Source organism: Folsomia candida, unplaced genomic scaffold (assembly GCF_002217175.1).
Source record: "Folsomia candida strain VU population unplaced genomic scaffold, ASM221717v1 Fcan01_Sc001, whole genome shotgun sequence".
In the NCBI taxonomy this organism is placed as follows: Eukaryota; Metazoa; Arthropoda; class Collembola; order Entomobryomorpha; family Isotomidae; genus Folsomia; species Folsomia candida.
The window spans coordinates 16822877-16849347 of NW_019091193.1; the positions used below are offsets into that span (position 1 = coordinate 16822877).

The 26471-nt window shown below is 38.9% G+C and overlaps 1 protein-coding gene across 2 annotated transcripts in view; it reads left to right on the forward strand.

The window, feature by feature from the left end:
* Positions 1–26471, forward strand: part of LOC110843255 (lachesin) — a 60027-nt gene that overhangs the window by 26708 nt on the left and 6848 nt on the right. For both annotated transcript variants that reach the window (XM_035846192.1, XM_035846193.1), the window contains exon 4: positions 24841–25004. In XM_035846192.1, coding sequence (XP_035702085.1) covers positions 24841–25004 — 164 coding nt within the window. The remainder of the gene's footprint in view (positions 1–24840; positions 25005–26471) is intronic.

Here is a 26471-nt window from a genome sequence, read left to right on the forward strand (position 1 = left end):
AACAAGTCAAGCTTGTATACGATATGCACATGTAGTACACACACGAAGGTGAGAAAATAGGGGCACCAACAAACTTCCAGCAAAAAATAAAATCATATAAAAAGAATGTACAACATATACCTACTCAATTTATTCATTTTATATTTTAACAATCTTTCCGAGCATTACAAATTTATAGGTTCGACGGAGAAGCAATAAGTCACCCGATGTAAAAAAGCAATTCCTGAATTTATGGGTATGTAGGAGTATTTATAAAAAAAATAAGAAAAAAAGTAGAAAATTTCCTGATTGGATAAAGTGTTACCGGTGATAATCCACCTAACCTTACACATCCTATGTCCTCTCAAGCCTGAAGTCTGCTATGAATATTTGCAAAATAATTTCACGGAGCAAAAGTGGAAGGAAGAGTTGTTATACGAAAGAAACGAGGTCGTCATGTCCGTATGTGTGCGAGGGTGAAAGTGCTTAGTTCATGGTTCTGGAATATGCCTTTTTCTCCGGCCGGGACGTGGATGTAGGTGAATGGGTGGAAATGATCTTTATGAGATTCATGACTCTTCTCCCTCGCTCGTTATAGTGAATATGAATTTTACATTAAACCATTCCATTTATTCTCACTTTTTAAGCAAATCACAATCTCGCCGTAAAAACGATATAAGCTTATGCATGCTTGTACAGTATTTCATATTACTTGAATCTCCTGTGTCTAGACATAGTTCCAGGAACACTTATTCAGTAATTATTATTAGACTTGAATGAACTTGTGTATCAATGTAACGTTTGAAAATGTGAACAATGCTAAATGTGATAAGTACATAATACTTTTTCTACTTCATTAGTGCTTACCATAGTTGATGTTACGAAAACCATAATTCCAAAAACTTAAGTACGTACATATGCCTGCTGAGAGAGAACTGCAGGGTTCTCTTGTGTGTGTGTGGTGCTGTTATGATGGACGATGAAAGCATTAACTTTTGTGTGTTTCTACAGTCTCAATTTCCTTGCAAGTCTTGGAGAGAAGAGGAGAAAGAGCAGAATGCAAAATTCATTCCGTCAGTGTTCACTCGATCCCTGATGGGTCGTTCGCAATCGCAATCTACTAATTTCAAATTCCTCCCGAGTTTCAAATCGTGCCTTCGACAATGCTCCTCAGTGGGAAACTCGCTTGAACTTTACTCGTGTTATTTCCAGCACTAGCCAAGAACAATCCAACCATTGAGAAGCTCGTATTGCGAGTTCTGAAATCTAGAAGCAGTGGTGTTCTGGCTGAGGAGGAGGAGGAGGCGGCGGCGGCAGAGGAGGAAAGCCATCTGCTGATATTATTATATTATAGTATTTTCGATCCCACAGTCCTGGAGAGACTTCCTTGGTGCAAGTCTCTGGTGGTTTCGAGCACACAACACAAACAGTCAGCAATAAGGCTCAGAGTCAAAAGAGAAAGAATTCAAATATTCAAACATGCAAAAAATCAAGAAACTGTTTTCCCTCGGCAAACTCTTATTCCTCTCTTGCCCTTCTGCTATATACTTTTCGCCTGGTTGATTCCAGCAACAATCAAAATAAGGAAAACTCCGATTGTGTGTATGTACACATGAGCGCAGATTTAAAGGATACGAGCGCAGTGGGATAGATGGATTTTAGATTACTTTCCTCGTTTCTGTCTCCATTTAAAATTTACAAGCACGTTACTTTCCTCAATTCAACAGATTCCTTCCACCCGTCAGTCAGCTCAACTTTCTCTTCCTTGTAGTGATGCACTCACTTCATCCTGGTACACACACTCGTATGCGTAGTATGCAAGTAGGCAAAGGAGGCTGAATAGAACAAGATAGCTCGAATTCTGTGATTTGATTGTGGCATCCGTTACAAGGGAGAAAAGCACTATTTTTGCTCTACTAGTTCTTCATCCTCCTTATTCAGATTCCCTGATACGGAGGTAGAAAAGTCTACGTGTGTGTGATGCCTATCCGTAAATTATTCGGGTGTTATCTATGGACAGAGAGCCTGTGGGAAGTAACTTTGCGAGATTTAAATCAAATTCAAAGAATGCCTTTGCTCGGAATGCTTTGACCATTATGTACACGAGAGAGTACATCGTCCCGAATTTCTGTCGGTCGATGTGTTGCGTCATTGAAATCCATTGGATACAAGTTATTTGTTGAGCCGGGTCCTTTGTAGTCTTTATTTACACTATATTCTATTCCATCCCAAGAATGAAATGTGCATATATTTGGCAACGTGTGTTGCGGTCGGTTCCATCCTGATTTATGTATTCGGTGGACCATATATTTATGTGAATTAAGGGTCTTTAGAATTTACAAGCCTTACATGTGTTTTGCGGACAGATTCTACATCTAACGTACCTCTTTGCGGCTGTCTCTCTTGGCTATTTGCTCAAACTCTCTCTGTGATGAGGCTGGTGTTACTAGCGAAATAGCGTGGTTTTTAATTTGCAATAAAGGTTATGAACATCTCTGGGAGGGTGTGAATGGCTTTTGATTGCTTTGTCGGATTCTAAAAATATTTATTTTGTCATATTGGCCTAACTTTTGTCTAATAAATAATCAAGTAAATGTTTAAAAGGATATAAGTTGACGTGGAAATATGACATTCATGTGCATGGAGTTGTGACTTGTCACTTAACATGGATTTGTACGAGGCAGTCGTGATGGGCAATCAGGCACATAATGACTTTTTTCTCCTCAACTATTTATGAGTGACAGCGTGCACTCCAAGTTCAATGACAGTTTTAAATGAGGCAGAGTGCGAGGAGGGCAAGTGAATGGGCAAAAGGGTTTAGGCTAAATTGAGCTGGGTTTACGTAGTATCTGAATTCTGGTTAACGCTGTTCCGGACTTTGAACAACCAGCCAGGATCCAAAACTCTTTGATAATAAATGTTCTGGAGAGAAGAATAAGAATTTATGTGGATATGTAACATCTGTAACTTACGACGTCGTGATTCAACCTCGTTTCTATTAAAATATTATGTAGTTAAGCTCACGAAATTCTGCAAAAGGAGTTCCAAGTCCTACACGTTGTTTGTATAATGGGGATCTATGGGGTACGATGCTTCCACCACAGCGGAGAAGGCGTGAAGAGAATTACACACATATCCCACCTGCATTAGCTTTTTGCCACACAATCTCCTTCTCAAGACTTAAGATTCCCACTTTCTCCTCATGAATACGATCCACTTTTCTCTCCAGTAAGCACGGCGAGACAACCACCGAGCAAGCAACAGTACCTATTTTCCCAGCAAGAGAAGGAAACCCTTGAGCCTGTGGTGGATTGGATAGAAAGGAAAGAAATTGGGAAATTGTATTATGTATGTCATGATGGGAAAAGCTCATGATGATGGCGAGCTGAACGCCTTCTGGAGGGTAGCTACCTCTAAAATATGTGTATTACCACGTGGCACGACGCCAACTTGCCACAACTTCAATCATATCGAATTGAGCGTCAATTTACCTAATTACTAACTACCTCAACTTTCTCTCTTTTCTTCGCCCATGAAAGGAATGAAATGTTGGATGGCGTGGATGTTGATGGTCTTTGACACTTATTCTCTTCTGGAGGGATTAGGATAACTATTTTTTAGCGTGTTTCTCTCTCTCTCGTGTGCATGCATGAACTCGCCTGAACTTGGTCCGGTTGCCCTTCAGTCTGAACTCAAAGTCATTTTTCTTTCTCATCAGCTCTGCCCACCAAACGAAGCACTTGAATTTCCTAACCTTTTGTTAAGAAAGATGGACATTTTTGTTGTGCAAAAGTTGCTACCAAGGAGTAACACATTAGTGCGGAGAGCCAGATTCGTCTTCGGTCAGAGTGACTTCTGACCACTTAAACGAATTGCGATGTCTTTTTTTCTGGTGTAGACTTAACAAGAGCCATGATTCCTACTCCATTTCATTTTATTTACCTGACCAACGAGAGGAATATCTGAGTGACAGAATGTCATTATTTTACAAGCATTCCATTGTCAAATCACTGTTACTCTATCTAATTGCTTGCTATCCTATTTTTACTTACGTAATTCGTTTTGATTACATCAAGTACAAGTTGGAACCTTGCATGATGGAATTTGTGTCGTGTATAAATGATTAATTTTTTCTGATGACAATAAACAATGTTTAATTCTGGGATAAACATGAATATTCTAATATCGGTATTTGCAACTACATATGCAAAAAATAAGTACACTCTAGTACATGTGCAATACAGTAAAGCCAGGACTAAAGCTTTAACCTAGCTTCACTGCAACGCATACCTATGTAGATCGATTTGAGTGACATTTTTTCAGCTAGAACTAGAAGTTGTTTTTACCCAGTTTAATATTGGAATTTGAAATATTTAAATGTTGGCAGCCTTTTGTAAAATCGGAGTCAACACTTGAGTTCATACTCTAAGTTTGATATAGGGGAAAGAGCAGCTGAAGTATTCTACTGTACTTGAAGTTACCAGTCAAACCCATCCATGGATCGTTTTTTCATTTGCATGGCATGTGAGGTTCAGTAGACAGCGATGGAAACCTTAGCTTCTGGTTTCATTAGGCACGATAATTGGACAATTGAAGGGCAATTCTAATCCTAGATTTGGCACTAGGTTCGCGTTTTCAAACCACAAACTATCACTTTCCACTATCTAAACTGCAGCACCGATTCCTTTATTCTACACATTCCTACATACATATAGGTATTTTGTCCTAATGTAATTCTACGGGAACGAGAGTGATGCCACTGCTTTACCATTGTTGTCAGTACCTGCTTTAATTAACCATCCTACGACTGCCAAGTAAATCGAAAGATTAGAGGTTTTTATTTTAGTTGTTTCTCTTTAGTTGAACCATAATCGTCGAGATACGGGCAACCAAAAAATTTAGAATCTAATCTATAGCCAAACCGGCTGACAAATGTACACTCTTATGTGCATACATATTTGTCTGCAAAGAACTTTCACCGTATCTACACACTATGATTCGGACATGTTTTGAGCTATCAGGATACAGGATCATTAATAAAATCCAACAAACTGGACTGGGTTAACTTTGATACAAATGCAAACTTTGGTTCCATTATGACACAAAAGATATGCGTTTCTGGTTAAGAGCTGGGTAACAATAAGGCGTGAAAACTCGCAAACTAAAATACTGCACGAATAGACTGGTACGTATGTAGGATGAGACCACCGTAGCCAAAAGCACTAATATGACACCACTATAAAATGTTGTGTAGGTAGGTATATGTAGAAAAATGTATTTAGTTGACCTCGTCTTGAAGGGTCCACTTCATTTAATAGCATTACTTGGCGGGCCGAATGGAACCGATTTTTTATATGAAAAACACCAATCGGTTTTGGACCAGTATAAAATACATTTCATAAAATATAATATTGCTGCCCAGAGAATGGATGGTATTTGAATGGAAGTCAACAAATGAAATCAGATCAACAAAACGAATTCAGTACTTATGTACGAATGCACGCACTCTAGGCAAACAAAATGTGGGAATTTTCCAAATCCTTCCGTCGTCGGCAGCAGCAATAGATTTGGTTGAGAGAGCTGGAAAACGGGTTGGTTGCATTATCCAGATGAGATTTCATTGTCAATGCAAAATTACATGGAAAGCAATAGCATTCCGAAAGCTCAGATCCACCTTCACTCTCCGACACACTGCCTGCATTTGCATTCATACATACTTTATTCTATTCAGAGCAGAGAAAACCTCGAACGCGTACCAAAACTACTGCTCCCATCCAACAAAACAAACCCACCCACCCGTTGATCCACAAATGTGATTGTTTACCCTATTGTGCCCGCACCATTGTCGGGCTTAGCGATTGTTTACTCTAATAGGATGCTGTTTTTCATCATATTTTTTTAAAAGATTGCACATTTCATTTTGTGTACTACACCACATTGCAGTGTTACCGGCCTCGTAGGAAATTTCGACAAGAAAAGTCCTTAATTCCTAACCGATATCATATTTTGCCTGCCGCTGCCTGACATCTAATTCTTGAGCTCACTGCATGCCAACTTTCTTTTCTGTATTGAATAATATTGTAAAACAGTCACAACCCAAACACTTGACATTTGATCCTTAACCGGTTTTACATTTTTGGACTGTGAGCACTTCCAGCGTGCATGTTTTTGGGTGAGGTAGGCCAGAGGATAAAAATTCAAATACATGCTTCAGTTGCATCTCTCGAGTCACATATTCGTGTTCACTTTGACATACCCACCGATGGCAACATCAACATTTGTGGTTGAGAAGAGAAAGTTGACGTCTGTCATTTGAAGGGCTGCTTGGAACGAGTTTCAAGGAGCAGAATGGAGTCACAGAAATAAATAGCAAGAGGCAGATGCAAGAGCTACTTCTGTACACATATGCACAGTGTATGTGCTCGTGTTGACGTACGCTAGCCGGAATCTGAAACAACTGACACGTACGGGAGATGAAATCCAGTCTCAGTTTGAATTTGTAAATAAAATTGGCATATCTCTTGTGTCTTGAGAGTGACATTCACCATGATGATATCTAGATGTGGGCAAAATGCATTGATTTCAAAGTATGGAAGTCTATGAATCAGCGGTGAATTCGCGGCTCTGAAAAGCTGCAGATTCACAGCTTTATAATATGTATTACATCAATGCAATTGAATTGAATTAAATTGATCCTAATAGAAAAAAATAACCAAGGGGAAAATAAGATTGTAGGCATTTACTAGTTACATTAGGCATATTATCTAATTACATTATTTAAGCCTTCTGAAACTAGTCAGTAGTAGTAAATCATGACTCTATGTTGATCCTGTGAGTTTATTATTACAAAATAAAATACTATCGGTTTTAATTCCAGTTGATTGACTGGCATCTCGTTTCGGAACAATTTCGGTGAAGTTTGTTGTAAATTTATGCGGATGACAGCCATCCAACATGTTTGTGCTGCAGAACTCACTATTCACTCCTGTCCCCCTCTCCTTACATATAATGCACCCTTAATGATAAAAAACACATGCAATACTAGAGTTGGTAGAAAATAAAGTCGAAGAGCACTACGTCACGTAGTGAGAGTGAGCTTTTGGATGTCGAGAGGTTTCCTCGCAACATTTTGGCTTCTTCTGTTTGAAGAAGTTGGTTGATTTATTAATTTTCTCGTCCGGGTGTGTTCGTGCATATCGCAACTTGGTGCGATTCGCAAGGTATCTACCTCCGGAGGAAAATGGGTTAGCAGTGGAAGGTTTCACCATTCAGTCACGGCTACTTCATGAGTGATGGCAAGTAATTGAATTCATGAGGATTTTTATTGGCAATATTTATACTCCACCCGCAGCAAGCACTCGCCCTCACTCCTGACAATAATGCTGCTGGTTGGTGATCGGAACGACGAAAGGGTTGTTTTATCTCCACGATTTGGAGAATTGACTGCAAACGGAAAATCAGGGTAGCTCTTCTCCAGGAAGAGAAGCCAACATTGAATGCTGAAACACATTGAACGTTTTCAGAAAACATACGATGAAACTAAGAAAATAAATCAATGTTAAACATTCCCCAAGGGCCATCCCCTCAAAATCTCTCCCGTTCGTGTATTGCATTTATACGATTTTTTATCCATTTTTCACCCAGATTTTTACACTCATGGAGAAGAGTCAACGTGTTTTGTTAAAACAGAATGTCGGCACATTCAGAGATCCAGCTACACTGCGTCCTATGTGTGTGTGTCATGTGTTGGTATTGAGAACGTAGAATGTATAAAAGATAAGCGGCAAGTGAAATTTAGCACTTTCTTCACATCTTAACGAGATGGCATTCTGAGCTAAGTGTGCTCATAAAATTGGGAGCTGGTGGAACTGTCGAATCTTTGTATTTGTAGATTGTAGATCAGCATAGAGCACTCTGCCAGCTCTTTTCTTCCGCTACGGCATCACAATCACTTGACTTGACTTTTCATTCAGACAAAAAATGTCCCATTTGGGCTCGTCCCCATTCTTTCGGCTTTCTCCTCCGCCTCCTCTTTCCCCTTAACCAGTTTTTTTCACCATCCATCCGCCAGCAGAGAGAGGAAATGGGAGAGGAAGGTGCAGGGAGAAGTTAAAGGTGGTGGCAAACTCTACTTTATCCTAAATTGTGGTTCCGTGGTTGGTGAGGTAATTTTTATCCAGCTCAACTATCCTCGACACCAACGGAACAACCGTATTTAAATTGTTGGAAACAGCCTCGTTAATTGGGACCATATCATATCTGACCCATTTCATTCAGTAAATCACTCCCATGATGTCGGATTTATCTGATAAATCTTTTCCAATATATGTGTTTCTAATATAGTATATTATCGTTAATAATAATTGAAATAAACAAGAACAGACAATTATGCACAAAAGCGCCTTAGACCCATTTCATTTTGTTTGATAATGCTAATAATAGGTGAACATCAAATGTACACTTTGGTTAGATGAGTTAGCATACTATGCATTTAGTACATACAAACACGTAAGTACATAGTTGTTGGTGTATGTGCATATAACTTGTATCCTTTATTTGCGAATTTGTTCATCTTAATGATCTTTGCATCTGTCGAATTTTATTCCAATCATAATAATTAGGTTACATTTATGATGGAACTTTACGCTTGAGTTGAAAAACCCATGGTTATCGATATTTATTTGAGCATTTGACCATCATCATACGCGAATGCAAGCAGACAATAGGCTTCCAAAGGCCTCGCTGACTCTGAATTTGATTCGGTTTGGTTCACTTACATCTCAACCCCATGCAACCAAGCGGTTCGATTCCCATTATTATTAGTCAATTCTCTGGAGGAAGATTTCGTTCAGCTCTTCCTGTCTCCTCGACTGTTTATCTGTTCTGTCAATGGCCATCCGATTTTCTCTGCTTTGCTTTGTATCATCCAAGGAACTATTTGTTGTATTTAGCTTAGTTAGTGAGGGTGCAATGGTGGACCATTATTGAGAAAATGATAATGTTGATATTGTGCCTGATGAGTCATCTAGCACAATGCAAAGCTCACGCTTCACTTGCATTTCTGACATATCCTCAATTTCCCCATCTTATTATCTATGAAACAGAATGTACAACTGTACGTAAGCATTGCATGGCTGGAGTGTGAAGCATGAAGCCTCGAGTTCAAGAGAGAAACTTCCTATGTGAATTTGAAACTTGAATTTGACCACCAGAATGGATATGCAGTTGCCAGTGGTGCACTTATTTGAGCACGTACTTAGCATAAATAGGAGCAGAACTGCATGATCGGATGATGCAGACAGGCCAAAAAAGAACAAATCCATTCTCAGTGATTTTCCACTATTGGTGCAACTCTTGTTTCCATTTAAGCTCATCGCACCACAAGCTAAGTGGTTATTGGCCAATCCGGTTGAGCTGTTTTGTTCCGTTCATTGCATAACGGCGGCGTTGTGACAATATCCAGTAATGAAATAAAGGGAATCTGATTTAATCCGAGTCAGAGTCAGCCAAGAGTCAACTTCTAAGCTCAACATGGATTCAAAAGGGTCCGATACTGCTGCAGCTCATTTCCAGCTTTGCTCACTCCTACAGCAACGTAGTTGTAGGGGCCAGAATGGGGAATTATTTATGCCTGGCACGAGGCTGCTAAATAGCCAAAGCTAGTGCATAGCAATCAGTTGCTAACGGGGAAAGAATGGAATATTGAATGGGTGGCATGACCAGCAAATGCCAGAGACGAGGCGAGAAATGGGCTGCTAGGGGTCGAAAGAAGATAAAAACAGCCACAGACGGGATCCGGTCGTAGCGTAACACTTTCACTTGCTCAAGTTGATAATTCCGACCTTGGTCGACTTGCCATGAAATGAAATCAAGAAATGGCTTTGGCAAAAGGTTACTTTGCTCAGATCTTATGTGCTCAGCATTTGAGTTGGCTTGTCCTGCCGTGCCGCATACAGTGCTTCAACTGGCTGCGAAATTGCTTTTGCAAGTTGGTGATGCTGGAAACTAAACAACCTCAACGTGCCGCCCACAACAGAGAAATAACGAATTATTTTAGCACATTGCTATTATCATCACACAAGCCTTAGAAAGATTAGATACTCGGCTTAATTGACATAACAAATATTTCGCGAACTTGTAGTGCAATAATAATCTTGACCTCAAACTCTACTCATTCTCTGTTCTGATGTGGTAATTTTGCAGAAAGGTTCTGGAATGGAAGCATTACGGCAGCATTGTGAATTCAGATTCGGTACCATTGCAGCTTTTATTTTTAGGCAGCTTAACTCCCACTCAGCCCCAGTGAGAGCATAAGGAAAAGGGATTTCGGTTAGAATGATGATGTCAATTAAGTAAGTGGTAATTTGTTAAAATAAATGAACACTGCCTGGTTTTTTGATCGGAAATATGATTAAAATATGTATAAGCAAACATTGATAAGTACCTTCCATACTTTTCTCATCCTCTTTCTTACCTGAGAAGAAAGTATGTATTTACCACATTTAACTAAAAGACTTATAATTCTGAGGATGAGGTGTGGTGTTACTCGACCACTTTAAATAGTGTGCGACACGATGGTGGTCTTCAACCTCACTTAGGAAAAACAGTGTCCTATTGTTCATTGTTCGTTCACTTCACACCAACTCCCCATTACTGTTTTCACACCCTTCTGTGCTGATGTTAGCCCAAGTTATGAATGGATGAGTGGGAAGCAGGAGCAAAATAAATTATGAGTAATGGATTGGAGATTTGCTCACAGACAATGCTTGGATATATGGGCATACCGTGCACAGTATGAAATATTTCCCCATCCGACGTTCATCGAATTCTGTTGTTATTGCGTACACCCTATTGCTAATCGGCTGGATATCATTTCATCTCGAACGCAGGATTCAGAGTCAGTGAATTGAACGGAAGGAAGGAAATTGATGCGATTTGAGATAAACGGCAGAATTACACTCGAGTTGTTTAAACTGTTGATGGATCGACTAATAAAGTATGAATTCTGGTGCGTCAATTATTAATAATGGGCAAAGATATATGTACTTCTGCACTACTATTTCACATGGGTAGATATGTGCGTCCTCCTGGAAATCATGAGACTTAGAACAGCTTAATTTCAGGCTGTAATAAGATTGATACTTTTGGATAATTGTAATACAGTTTCGAGGTTTCTTTCAGTATGATTAACGTGACAAAATGTGTAGCTCAAACTAGTCTCTCAATCCTCTTACAATCTAGAGATAGGCCACTGCCTTCACTGAATGCCTAAAAGAACTGGAGCAGAAGCAAGAAATCTTCTGCAACGCATCCCAACATCAAACCGATTCCATGTGCTGGTTAATTTTGTAGTTCGGTTTATTACCAAACAATTTTTTTGAGGCGAAAGGACATACACATGAACGCATGCAGGGTAAAAGTCGTAACAGTTGCTACTACATAAAGGTCTGCAGTTGAGCCATGAAGCTAAATATGATCTAATGAGATTGCAAGGGAAGAAAGGCGACCATTTTAAATGCATTCTAAACCATGAAACAGAAAAGAAGGTCAACTCCTAAGTGAAACGACAGACTCATTTTGATAACGGCTCACTATCTGCTGAAATGGCAGACACAGTAAAGTTGGTAAGAAGAGACTTTACTCAAGAAAGTGGAGCGTAGTTCTTTTTCTCGCAAATAGACAGAACAAGTCCACGAGTCTTTTCACTTGATGTTGAGTTGACGATGACACAAGTGACACATACAAGTGCCTCTGCTTGTCTTCCATGTCATTTGCACATGTATGCTCCAGCCAACATTCTAGCGTTAATGGTTCAAAAATAATTTTAGCAACGACGTCGTCACATTCTGCAATTATGACCACGTTGATCAAATAGTTGGTTCTATAAATACGGTTTTAGCATTTCTTTGCACAAATTACACTTCCGAAATGAACTTTTCACTTTGTCGGACCTTCTGAGAATGAAAGGCTTGCAAAAAGCACGAATTGCTAGTTATATGCACAATGATGGAAATTGGCAACGTTAGAAATCAGCATGCAACTATAAATAAGCACCAATGGCAACAATAATGTCAAATACACAGCAGAGTACAAATCACAAAGTCAAGTATGCACCTACTGCATACGTACATACTCAAAACAAACAGTGAAATTGGGATTCGCCCAGTGAATCAGTGGTTGACGTTTAATAATTTTCACATTTTCCTTTCACTAACTTTCTCTCCGCGAAACGGGGGTTGACGATCCAAAACACGATTACGAATAGTTTAGTTGGTGGTGGTGGTGGTTGAAGCAATGTTTGGAAATTTAGGAAATTGTGTGATGCGAGAAAAGTTAGTTTGTGGCTTGTTTGAATGGTTGTCTGCTTGGATTTGAATTGTAGGAAGTCAGGGCAGGATGTTGGTGACACCAGACAAGAAAACTACCCGCACAAGTTCCATTTATTTCTTCATTTAATGTCACATGTATAAGTAAATGGGACCAAGCAAGGCTGAAGATAAATGCGACGTGTTCTTGTCCATTCATGTATCTCTCTCTTGTTGGAGTTTGAATTATATTGAGGTATTTGTATTCTCTTATCATCAGCGTCAAGTTGCCCGACCAAGTGGGAGCCAGGAATTATCCTAGAGCCCAATTCTTGCTGCAAATAGACAGAGTTTAATTACTGTTTACCATACTCGTGTTTGATTCCTTCCTCGCTATCTGTCTCGGCCTTCAGGGTATCGATTTGTCCATGGTGCAAGGGTTGGGTTAGCTAATTCACTCCATAATGTGACAAATTCCGAGGAATTGGAGAGATTGTCTGTTTATTTCATTGCACCTGAAAAATGTATATTTACGATTAGAATCAGGAGTGGGTGTGACACATTGACGAGTTATTTGTATACATTAAATTCTGGTTAAATAAAAGTAGAATATAGAAACCTGGCTCCCTGTGATTGTGTATGCATCATTAATTATAATCAAATTTTGCACTTTTTAAAAAAAGATGTTAGCTCATCCATGCTGTATTCCTTGTCGAATAACTTATTGATAAAACTCAGGGCGCATAAACTTTTTGTTGTCCGTGGTTTCTCTTAAGGGGGTGATGCAGGGATGAGCATTTTTTCAAAAAAATTAAAAAATTAAAAGTTCGGGAATTGCATGCAATTTTTCCATGAATTTGGTTGTCAACCACATATTAGAAACGAAATAAATAAATCTTGTCTTGGTCTTCATCTCTGAAGATGAGGAATAATGTTCGACAATTGATAAGATCCGTCAAGTGGATGACCAGTGGGGGCCATATGGGTCGGGTGAAGCCCGTGGTGCAGAATATTATCCTTTGTAAAATTTGGTTGACAACCAAATTCATGGGAAAATTGCATGCAATTCCCGAACTTTTAATTTTTTAATTTTTTTGAAAAAATGCTCATCCCTGCATCACCACGGACAACAAAAAGTTTATGCGCCCTGGATAAAACTGAAAGTCAGGTACATAAGTGATTTTATACCGTGTTGTTTTATTTAATGAATTGCTACACCGGAAGTGGAAGTCAGACTCAAATACGGGAGAAACCTGCTCATAAGTATGCTAAAGCAACACATTGAATGCTTATTCAAAAGATTTGCCCAACGTGCGTCTAATTCACTAAACGTTTAAAATGTCTGAAATGATCACGATGATGAATTAGTTGGAGGTGTTCAATTGATTTAAGAAAGTGAACAATTATCGATACATAACGTATGATTTTAGACATTTGTAAACTACAAAAATAAAAATAAAGGATAACAATTTATTTACAGTCATCCCAAATAGTAAATATATGCATATATACAGATGCATGCTTACGTATTAGAAATGTTTTAGTCCATTCGTTTGTATTTAGTAACCGAAAAGCGGACTTTCACTAGTAAAACATTATCATAACAAAACATTCTGTTGTAAATTTTGAAAATATCCAAATATAAAATTATTGTATAATTTATTTTGGCAACCCTAATCGTACTGCAAAGTATAAAATATGATATGGTCCTCATTGCATTTATATATATGACAAGTGGATGAAATCTAAATAATCCAAAGTCGCGTTGGTTTCCTCCTGGGAAAACTGCTTAACATATGAATTCCATTATCTCGCGTCAGTATCAATTAAACCCTTCATGTGTAAAGTTTAAAATGCATTACTTTTTATTTCGTAAATTATGTAATGAAAGGGTTGGTCTTGGTCGGGCGTCATGTTTATCCAAACATAAAAAATTGCACCCTTCATGGTACATAATAATATGCAGACCTTTGTCATTTAAAAAGTCACTCGTACGTACACAAGCATGATAATAAACAGTGCGCACTTCACATGTGTACATATCTGTAATAGCTTGAACGCATCAGGACTTTGGGTCTATTTTACACCAAATAAAATACAAACATAGTTTAAATACACATATATGTATTTACTTATTTAATATTTACTAGCTTCTTAGCACGATACACTTAACATTGACTCTGTACTTTATTGAATACAATGTCAGTTAACTTTGATCCAGCCTTCAATTTCGTGCTCGAAACCTGATATGACCATTCCTATTGTTTTTTTTTCTCTCTGAATGAATCTGCACTGTCTGGTACAATTTCCATCTCCGTCGTATTTAGCTCCCCTGTTGAGACTGGTGTCTAATCCAACTATCCAATTTAGTCTCGAGTAGACGAATGGAAAATCAAATGTTACTTCCAGCGAACACTTTTTATTAAACTGTTTCTTTATCCGGAGGAAAGTTCCTTTGGAAAATTTGTGCAATAAATTAATTCCCCGTGTTGGCTCCGAGATAGATTTCATCTGGATAAGGAATGCATAATGAGTTTGAACGGGAGGCGAAATGAAATGAGAATGAATAAATCTCTCAAGAAGGAAGGATGAATGGCAAAGTGAGTCTTGACATTGGGTCTCCACCGCTCTCCTCGTGATAGATGATCCAATCCGCGATACCATGGCAAGTATGCGATCGGAATCAAATTACCGACTCTTTCTTTCCTACTTTCTTAAGTATCGAGACCCAGAACCACCAAGGATCTTATCGATTTGCTCCTCTTACCTAAACCCCAAATTTGCCAACTTAACCGAACCAAAGATGTTCAATTTAGCTAAAGAGATAACCCAAAAATCACTGCTTAATGAAAAATGGTACATACTTATCTGACTGGGAAAGTTGAAAAGTGTCCGGACCTTTCTCCGCACGGTCCCCAGCTTTTTATCCCCTTCGGAATGAACCAACTATCGTAAAACCGACAAAAGTGAGCACCGCAATTCCTGCCCTTCTGCCCACGCATGTTGTGGAAGAGAAGGAGGCAAAAATTACCACAACCTCTGTATATAATGACATCCCTTGAAGTGAGGGGACATATGTAGCGTGGGTTGGACGGCTTTATGGAAATTATTTCTCGACTAGAAGTTCCATTTCATATCGAAGCATGGTCTGCTGAAACATTCTTAATTTTGTTATGACTGGCTTGCAGTGTGGCAGTCGGGAAGGCTCTGATTTTAGATTCCGCCACAGTTCTTGCTTTTAGTCCTAATTGCTTTCTCCTCGCTTTCCACTCCACACACTCCTTCAGTACGACTCGATCTCCATACATACTGCTCTTTCCAACGGAACGGATCCCATTTGGTTCGGATTGGCCTGAGTGAGTAGCAGCAGAAGAAGAAGTTCCGAGCTTCCTGATTGCGTTGCGAGAGATGGTGTGGAGTAGTCAGTCGGTTCGTGGTGGGGATGTTGAGTTGGTTGCAAAGAAATTAATGAAATCTTCCATGCACCGCTGCACCCGATTGATACGAGTTGATTGTCCTTTGATTTGTACGTATATATGATATACCCGTATGCAAATAAGGACAATACAAAATTGGGCTTGCCCCGTGGGCAACTTTGTAGTCTTTTGTTAGCCACATCACAAGAATTTTATTACGTGAACCAATTTTAGCATTACGCATATGTGTAGGCTCTATTTCTGTATAAAGTATGTGCGAACTTACTCATACACTAAACACCCTTCTACAAAATAGGTGCATACAGGGATACATTTAACACCTCTTTACTGTACTAGAGTATCTATTTATAAATGCTGGTTGTAGTGAAAGTAATTTTTTACATTCAGATAATCGTATGTGTGAATGCTTGATTTTTCTGTTGGATAAATTATCCTCTTCTTTCTGGGTTCCCGAAAGACAGATAGGAAATGAAAAATCTCGAAATAATGATGAGACTAGCTGCCTCGCATAACACAATTTTCTACAGAGGAGCTATAAGGTCCGATTAATCCTATTGAGCCAGACGTATGTAAGATAAGAAAGATGGAAACTTTACTTGTACGAGTCAATCGCGCATAGTCACTTAATTCTTCCTCCGTAAATATAAAAACAAGGAAAAGTTGCTTCCTTTTATCCAACCAGTAGTTTCACCCTTTCTTCTTGCATTCTAATCAAGAAGATAACGAGGGTTTGCACTTGACTGGATAAGTTGCTACTGTATACACCTCTTCAAATACATTGTTATCTACATACTTTCTCACTCTGCCATCTTTTCATCTTCGACTCTAAATTGAGAAGACTTGGCAATAATGGTGATAGAGTGAGAAGAACTCACGACGTTTTCCTCCTCAAATCTTGGCTTATTTTTTTGTATATCGCTAGAACGGTACAAGGAAGATACGAATAAAAAAGTTTCTCTCCTTTGTTCTTCCACTTATTACAAGAAATAGAATCGAGACAAAAATATAATCAAAACCCAGCTTGGATTTGAATACATAACGTGTCACGAAAGAGATAAAAATTGATGAAATGGGTTCACAAACTTGACGCAGATGGAAACGCGGAATATACGAGGCTTGCATCCGTTTTGATTAACCTTCAGATTAGATTTTTCAATACTTTCATACCTTAACTACAGAAACATATAGGTTTCTTATCAAACTACATAATCAGCTATCTATTTTTTACTCAGCATGCAAAAATTACAATTACATATATTTTCATGTGTGCAAATATGTAGAGGGTGATCTATATGTGAAAAAGAAAAATCTCAGCATTAAGAGTCATGGTTACTGGAAAAATGCAATTGTCTACAAGAATCCGAAAACCAGAAGTATGTATTCCAAACCGTTCAAAAATGAGAGTACAAAATGCGAAGCAAGTCGCAACATCGCCATATATATAAATATATACACATATACACGTATATCTGCATTTGGAGCTTTGTCATTCTTTATTGGTCACCCTTTATATCCGTAATGCAAGTTGCAGTATGTTCAGAAAGTTAAGATTTACTGATTTCTGAGAATATAAGAAGTGCAAATTTTTGTGTCGTGATTCTGCATTGATGGATGAATCTGACAACAAAAATTCACGTCTCAGGACGGGTTGAATCTGTCTGAAGTGGAAGTGCTATGCTGGAGGCAAAAGCGACTGCTGCTCAATATTTGCGACGGTGTCTTTCACTCTTGCCTTGCTTTTAGGGACACAATAAAAACAAGGGATGCGTAGTGTATTCTGCTGGATTTCCTTGATAGGATCAATAGGATCCAGAGGTCTGGGACACTTCCTTATTCTCACATTGGATCTTTTTTGATATTTATGGATCTGGTAGAGGTGACAAAGAAGATGTGACATTTCTTTGCCTTCTTCTTACTTTTATGTCGCAGGAAAACTATTTGTACTTTTTCTCAAGTAAAATCGTATCGCTAGGGCTCTCTCACAGTTGCGACTTGTACATATTTTCCCTTGTGCAAGTGTGAGCGGGCAGATACACAGAAAAAATCTCGAACCAATACCCAGAAATAGGCTAGCCTTTACTGATCTTTATCTGTACTAATTCATCGTAAGGTAATTAATGAATCATGAACGCATAACTTTCACGTGAAAGTGAAAGCTGGGCAAATAAACGCCAGGAACTGTATCGACCTAGGATTCAATAATTCTTTGAGGAAAATTATTTACGAGAGAAAAACATTAACAAAGGGGCAGAGTTATTTGAGGATCTGTATGAAAGCGTTGGAAAGATTAATCTGCCTCATCTTTCACTTTGGAACTATAAAGTGTGCAGCTGACTGAATTACTCGGTATCTTGGAAATATGAGATGTCGACAGCTCACATTTGACTTTTGTTTCCGGCCTCATGAGCTGTGCAGAGTTTATACGTGTAGGAAGGGGCACATGGGGGGAGATAAAGCATAGGACGCGCTTCCTTCCTCAAGCGAGGTTCTGACGGAGCTCCAATTGATTTATGAGCAAGGAGCTCGAATTGGACAGAATTTTAGAGGAAGTGGAGATGTTGGAGGAGGTTGTGAGTACTTGGCAATGTTGGTATGTCGTTCTCCTAGTTAGTTGTGAAGTATGATCGTCGTTGGTCCACTTTCACCGATAGAAAGAAAGACCTCGTTTCATTTCTCCTCCTCGGCCTTCCGCATTTTCTCCTCTGCTGCTGGCTGAGCTTACTATACTTCTCCGTATGCATGATAATAGACATTCAATAAATAGACATGAGTAAATACCGTGTTGTACTTTTCATTCTTCAACGCTTAATTTCAAACATGGCAATTTCTAAAGTTCGTCAAAAATCAAATAAATTTTATATCCCTTTCATTATTTCATTACAAAGCGTCATATCTCGAGGCACGCAGGTCCCAAAAGTGTTTTGAGCTGGCAGGATCCATTGCTGCAGAAAACAACTCGTATTTTCATGTTTTTTGGAAATGAGAAGTTATGAGCAATTTTGTCCACTAAAGAAGCAATTCTGGGTTGGTGTGGACTGGCAAATATTTTAGAAAAGGAGGAATGAGGAAGCAATATAACATAACACGAGAGTACGTGCACTTTACTGCTAAACGAGCGAATAAGGGCAGTTTAGACTTGGAGTGTCTTTATAAGGAGGAGGAAATGACGGTCATCCGCCGCCGTCTGAGCCACCATGGCTTCACCAAGTTTTATATGACCACCACACACGCTTGATTTCTCTGCCCGTCCGTTCAGTCGGACTTTGTGATGTACGAAAGATATAATAATAATGGTGGAGGAGGATGGAGGAGGAGGAGGCTAGTGGGTCACTCTGACTCAGGATTTCTTCGCCTCTCACTCGTCAGCTCTTAAAAATAAATGATCCCTTTTCTTCAGAGAAAGTTTGCTAACCATTTCCCCATTCTTGAGACAATATGGTCATTTCTTCAGTAATGGCTCCATCCCCCAACTTCTTACGATATATTCAAAGTTTGCTTCCTTCTCGAATTTTTTCTCATGCTACGTTTCCAATTTTCCCTCCCAAAACGAGTCCGAGGGTCCGATCCGACCAAATCATATCCACACCACCGATTGCTCTGTCCAGTAAAGCCATCTAACTTTGGCTTGCTCCAAGGAGGATGTTGGAAACAGGTCGGCTGTGAATGTGACCAAATGCTCCTTGAATTTTTATGGGATTTAAGGGAATAGTACGTGGATATTAAATGTGTAACCACTCGTTGTACCAGTTTTCTCTGAAATGTATCACTTGGGAGGAATTTAGGTTTGATTTATAAAAAAATCAATGACTCTCTTTCCTATTCCTGGATGGACCTGGTGCCTAAAATGCCTCTTTTTCAGAGATTTAATTTCTCCAGGAGACCGCTTTCTCTTGCTTAGTGACACAGTCTATTTGTCCCCACCTCGCAGTCTGGGCCTCAAATGAAACAGAATTGGCAAAATCTTAATTTAAAGTGCACAATTTATAGGCCATTAAAATCGATGGGGTGTGCAAAATTTCCCTCCTGCCTGACATTAGCAAAGTTGGGATTCCGGGTTCACATACATTAAGTCCAAAACTTGTTTCTTGGCCAACCCTCTCTGTCAATGGAAAGCACTATGGTTCTTATTACAACTCTGGAGGCCACCCTTACGACGAACCATAATTTCTTGCGTATAAGTATGTAGTTATTAATAGCTTGTCATTTCATTTATTTACCACACGATGGAATTGTTATCCAAGTGCTTTAGTTCTTCTACACATATCAGAGATGTGTGTTAAACTTCTTTACATTTTATTGCGAATAATTGCAACCTTGACGGTTGAGAACTCGTTAAACACATAAAAAACTCACTACTACATATTAATTATTGCTCAGTCATTGGCCGTGTGATAATTGGAGAAAGGTTAGACAAAAGAGCTTCAATTTACATTAAAGGCCTCACAAAATGTTTAATATTTAATATTTTTATTTAGATTTTTTAGAGATTGCTTGAGTCATGAAATGAATATCGGGTATCCACAAAAGCCCAGTGACATTTTTAAAAGGCCCTGTACTCGAGTTGGAATGGGTATACTTTGAATTTGAAATGTTTGTTATTTGGAATTATTGTACATTTACCTTTATGCCATACTTTGTATCCACAATTATTTTATAGTCGCTTGGGGTAATGCTTGTGCAAAAGGAATGAGCATTGGTTTCGTGGCACCGACTTGAGTTAAAATATTAAGAAAAATGATCCAAGGCGGGCGAAGAAGCTATATTTGCGGGACTTCGTAGTGGGAAAGCGAATGATAGATTGCACTCATAAAATTTCGAGTTGTGCCAAAACAAGAGCCATTCATAATGTTTTTCGGCCATCCAAATTTTTCATCCTTATCCATTGGGAATAGTGGACGATATGATACCGGCAGATAGGCCGAGTCACCTACATCACATTACAGCCATCTATATACCATTCATAATCCCTTTATGGTCCAGTCTCTGACTTCCTTGTCGTTATTACTGTAGGCATTATTGCAGCACTTTTACTCGCAAATCCAACTTTTCGTTTCCATCTATGCTATTTCTGGGACAGGCTGAGCAAACAACGTTCTGGAGAAATAGTTCGTACTTTTGGCCATATCAAGGTGAAAGCACATAAACGCAATACCAGCGCACAAAAGTCTTGTTTACTGCCAATCAGTGTGGATTATAAATATGTTTATAATTTCTTCTGTGCATATATTTGCCACATGCGTACTGATAAATTTATACAGGGCAAACTTTAAAAAACTTATACGTCGTCACAATCCAGAATACTTAATAAATCACTTTAGCGAATATTCAGACAGATTGAAGTAGCCATGTTTCAGCATTATTACTAAATAAAATTTTACATAAATGATAATCATAGTTTCGTTAGTTTATTATTGGGTCATAGAATGCAATAGCATGTCAGGATTACGTATTATGGTAGCCTGAAATAATGAAATGAGAAAGCGCAATAGTTCAGAATGTTGCAAAATAAAAGTGTGGACTGGTGCAGTGCAACCGTCTAGAACTGTAGTTTCCGTGTGAAGAAGGGGTTTACAGCATTAGAGAACAAACAAAAATTTATATTACAATTTCAGCAGCGACCAGCGATTTATTTGGCAATTGTCCACATCTTCTTACCCTCACACACTCAGCCTTTTATGGGCTGGAGAAAGCAGCAGAGGGAACTGTGGTTAGGAGAGACCTAAAGAAAGAAGGAAATCGGATCGAGCACACACAAAGCATGACAACAATATATTGTCTGATTGCATATTTTATTTCTCTGTCACTGTCTCCTTTATTATAGCGGAGATAAAATACTGCCTTTCTCTTCAGGAAACTGGGTTCCGGTACAAGGTTGCAAAAATTAGCAATTGTTGTATGTATTTGGTTCCTAAACAGAAAACTCTTCCTGGATTTGCATACAGTTTAAATTTCATTGCAACCTATTAACATGATGCAATTACATGGCTACATAAATATAAACACAGCAAGGTAACCACTACTATGGATAGTCCCCAAAAGGTCACATGTTAGTAAATAAGTAGTATTATGCATTATCCGATCGTCATTGACCACTTATTAGTGACACCGTTGGCTATGTAAATTTATAAAATTTCTAAATAAATTACTGATTATCATCATGGCACGTATGATGTTTTGTATGTTGACCACTAATCCTAAATTAATGCGGTCATTAAATTTTGGGAAAAATGTATGTAGTACGCATTTTCAGATCCTTAATATTATGAGACCAGAGGATGCTTCCGTCCTCAAGTTTATAATAAATCTCACATACACATATATTACATAAGGAAGTATACATCTATGTACGTGTGTGTGATGTTGGTTCCCTTTCCCCACCATCCACCTTGTCTCCCTTTCAAGCAATCTTGGGAGCAATATTATAATAATGTAGTGAAATAAAATAGAAAATGTTCCTCTTGTCAAACTAACGGGAGAATGCTTCAACTAAATCGATGGATTACTTTTGCTTTGATAGGATAGAGTTGAGGAGAAAGTGCCTTTCTCCAACATTCTCTTGGTTGGCTGGGTATTGGAAACCTGCGAGTTTATCTTTGATGCATAGTTCGATACGGTTGGATTCGCCTGAATGGCTGAATACATTTGGTTACCATTCCAAAGCAGCATCAGAGCAGAGTAGTCAAGTCATGACATTTAAGTTTGTTCAAGTTGCGAGAAATGTATTTGCATGTGTGTACTTTTACTTGCCTCCGAAGCGACTTGGCGTCTTTATAGTCATTCAAATTTTTAGAAAAAAGATATTTGGTTTCAGGTATTGGGTGGCAGCACTTGATATCCAATTTAATATATTGATAACCAAACCAAGAACATAATCATGAATTTTGGAGTGGAGATAGGATATTTGCTTCTACAAATTAAATGTCCACTTTTGAGAATTGGTCCAACTACATTTGTTCTTAGTTATGCTGAAATACTTATATTGCATTACGTTTATTTAGCAAATGCGTGGGACCCATGTTCAATTTGAGCGAGTTTTGAACCACGTTCACAGCACTGTTATGTTGCATACGTGTCATGAACGTATTGTAGAATTTCTATTTTATTATCAGGGTTGGTGGGGGATGGGACATAAAATTATACTGATATTACTTCCCTGTATTAAATTTGCCCGTTACGCATTCACTCTCGTGCGTCGTTTTATAACCTACACGGCATTTAAATTTTCAGAATGTTACGGAAGTTGGCTTTCCCAGCTTTCCTCAAAAAGTGTGGTAGCGAGCGAGAGGAAAAGTCTATTTCGCATGCTTCATTTGAGAGCGTGATTTATTAATATTCCATATTTTATGACCACATCATGGGAAAACCTTATTAATTTTAGAGTTGAACAAGGACTATTATAAAAACTATTTCATAATTTCCTACCTGGGCGAGTTTATGGTCAAGTCGTTGTGCTTACCTTGAAGAAGGTTTTACACGCATGTACATACTCGTAGAACCAATATAAATTATATGCATACACTGATGATAGTTTAATTTCGGCTTTATGAACGATTTTTGCTGCCTAACCGTGATTTTAGAGGACTTAGACGCGTATGCAGAAATACTTTCAACGAGTATCCTCTGTTGTATTGTTACTTGTGTGAATTTACAATGGACATGTACAATGCACAGAGGAAAGGTCACTCACCACTTCTCCCTAATTGAAGAAATCTGGATCTCGCAATTTCCGTGCTTACGAGCTTGCACTTAGAAATCCTTTGTAAATGGCAAATGAGGGCAGTGCACTTTGAATTATTATCAAATCGGCTGCAAAAATAGGATAACGGTTCATTAAAAGAAAATTTGAGCGAAAAAGCAGAATCGAATACTGCTTTTCCTGCTGGCATGGGTTTACATGTTTTGCCTTTCACAATTTGTTTGTTAATTATTAACAATTGTTGTCTCATGCAAAGTGTCTCCGGCTAATATTATTTGTCACTTTATCATTCTATGCGGGACACGGCGCCATAGAAGCGGTGTCAATTAATCCTGGTCTCTGGCGTAGCAGTTGGTCAAACTCTGAAATACTAAAACATACAATTTGCTGCTATTTTTGCACGCTTTTGATGAAGCTGGTCGTTTTGGTAAATGGAAGTTGGAGTATTTGGACAAATGTTCTCTCTGGCATGATGAAAATGATGATAATGCAAGTGACCTATATATTTCACCTAATCGCAATACAGCGGTAAACGCCAACGTGGTCTAGTTCGGGTCTCGGGATGATGGGCAAAAGACAATGGAAGCTCACAACAATAACATCGGCACGATTTATTAATTTATTTACCCATCTACACATAAAAGAACAATTTCATAGCTAAACACAGTGCCCTACTTACATAGCATAGCATTGCTTATGCAATCCTTTTGAATTTTCTACCTCTAAACAAGTATTATAGAATTAGCAAATCAAAATAAACTTTTACACATTTTCATATTAGTTCTGTAGTGTAGCTATTGTATTGATAGATTTTTGTACTTGTGTAAATGTGCATATCTCGTGTATGGATTCCCCAATCTGCAATCCATGAATGCCGGCTGCCGAAACAGAATATTATTTGGATGGAGAAAAGAATGCGAATAATATCAAAGTTTCTTATTGTGGAGAACATCTATAAAATCTACGGGTTCAATATGCTGACATTGAGGCGGTGGTGGTGATATTGGGTGCATGTGACATGAGGAAGGAGAAAGTATAGTTTTTATCAAGATCGTTTCCTAGTTCGTTCAACTTTCATCAGTTATCAGGAGAATACAGAATAGTAGTGCAGGGAAATGTGAATGTAGACTTTTCTTGTGACATGTCATCTTCCTCCCAATCTCCTCAATTCACAAGGATTGAGGACAAAAACTTGTGAAACTGGATAACTTTCTTCAACTCCTTCCGTGAAACCTTTTTCCTTTCTTATACGCATATCTCCGCTTGTCCTTTCATCACATCAAAATGGACATATCCTCGAGACTTACTCACTGGGCATACTTTTAGTGGTTGCTCTTGGTTTTGGGTTTGCAGATCATCATGTGACACTTCTGATACAAATTAATTAACGGAATGTAATGAAAAGAATTTTATTTTGTTGCAGGTGCAGAAACATCTGATGTGCTGCCTGGAGTTGGAAATATATATGTGTCAGATGGGAAAGTCGAACGTCCATATTTTGAGGTGGCCGGACCGAGAAATGTCACTTATATCGTGGGACACCATGCTCAGCTTCATTGCCGAGTGCGACATGCAGGAGATAGAATGGTAATAATTGCACACATTTTTCTAATGCATAGTTCAAGAGGACAGAGTTTAAAGACGCAGTCTTTCATGCCTGCACATATATTTAAAGGCTCTTATATAAAATCACAAAGGTGTTAGTTAACATTTACACTCCTGTATCTGCTCATTGCATAACATCAACAACATGATCAGAACAGAGTGTGTGCAATTAAATGAATCAAAGGCAAGCTTTGAATGTGGCGAAATAGTTTGTGAGGAGAAAGTCGTAGTATTTGTTACAATTAAACACTAGTGCATGTGTGAACTTGAGTACATAGTTGATGAACTTGCAAGGACATTTCACCTCAAAGGAGACGCAGTTAACTTCTTATGACGAATGTATGCGGCATTTATAAAACCACCCCCACCCACACCCAAATCCACCCCCACCCTCATCCACCCCCACCCTCATCCACCCCCACCCCATCCACCCCTACCCCCGTCCACCCCCACAATTTTTATGGGGCAACGTGAGATACCTTGGGGCAAAGTGAGATTCTATTTCATATTGGGGTATCGTTCGTAATTAGCGAGCGAAGCGAGCAGGTTAGGTTAGATCAACTAGGTACGCGGAAAGCCTGGAAGGCTGAGCTAGCAAACCTAGCTAGCTAGGCTAGATAGAACCTAGGTAGCTAGGGTAGCTAGAACCTAGGTAGCTAGGCTAGATAGAACCTAGGTAGAACTTCTAGCTAGCTAACCTAGGTAGCTCTGCTAGCTAGCAAGGCTACCTAGGTTAGCTAGCTAGAAGTGCTACCTAGGTTCTATCTAGCCTAGCTACCAAGGTTCTATCTAGCCTAGCTAGCTAGGTTCTAGCTACCCTAGCTACCTAGGTTCTATCTAGCCTAGCTAGCTAGGTTTGCTAGCTCAGCCTTCCAGGCTTTCCGCGTACCTAGTTGATCTAACCTAACCTGCTCGCTTCGCTCGCTAATTACGAATGATACCCCAATATGAAATAGAATCTCACTTTGCCCCAAGGTATCTCACGTTGCCCCATAAAAATTGTGGGGGTGGACGGGGGTGGGGGATGGATGAGGGTGGGGGTGGATGGGGGTGGGGGTGGGGATAGGATGGGGGTGGGGTGGGGGTGGATAGGGGTGGGAGTGGGGATGGATTTGATGGGGGTGGGGGTGGTTTTATAAATGCCGAATGTATGTGTTGATCACTCTAAAAGTATGTTTGTGGACCAGCACCTTACTCTGCGCATACGTATCTGGAGATGCACATCTAAAAGTTTGTCCCTATAATCAGTGGCAGATGCAGATAGTGTACGTATTTGTATGTAATTAATCGACAAGACCAGTTACAAACATTTCATACCTAATAGTAAAATCTAATTAATAAAATACGTATATGTAATCACGATAAATAGCAATGAAGGACAAGGAGTGGGGCGTTCTGAGACCCAAATTTAAATTTCCAGTTAATAGAAATAAAACGCATTATACCCTG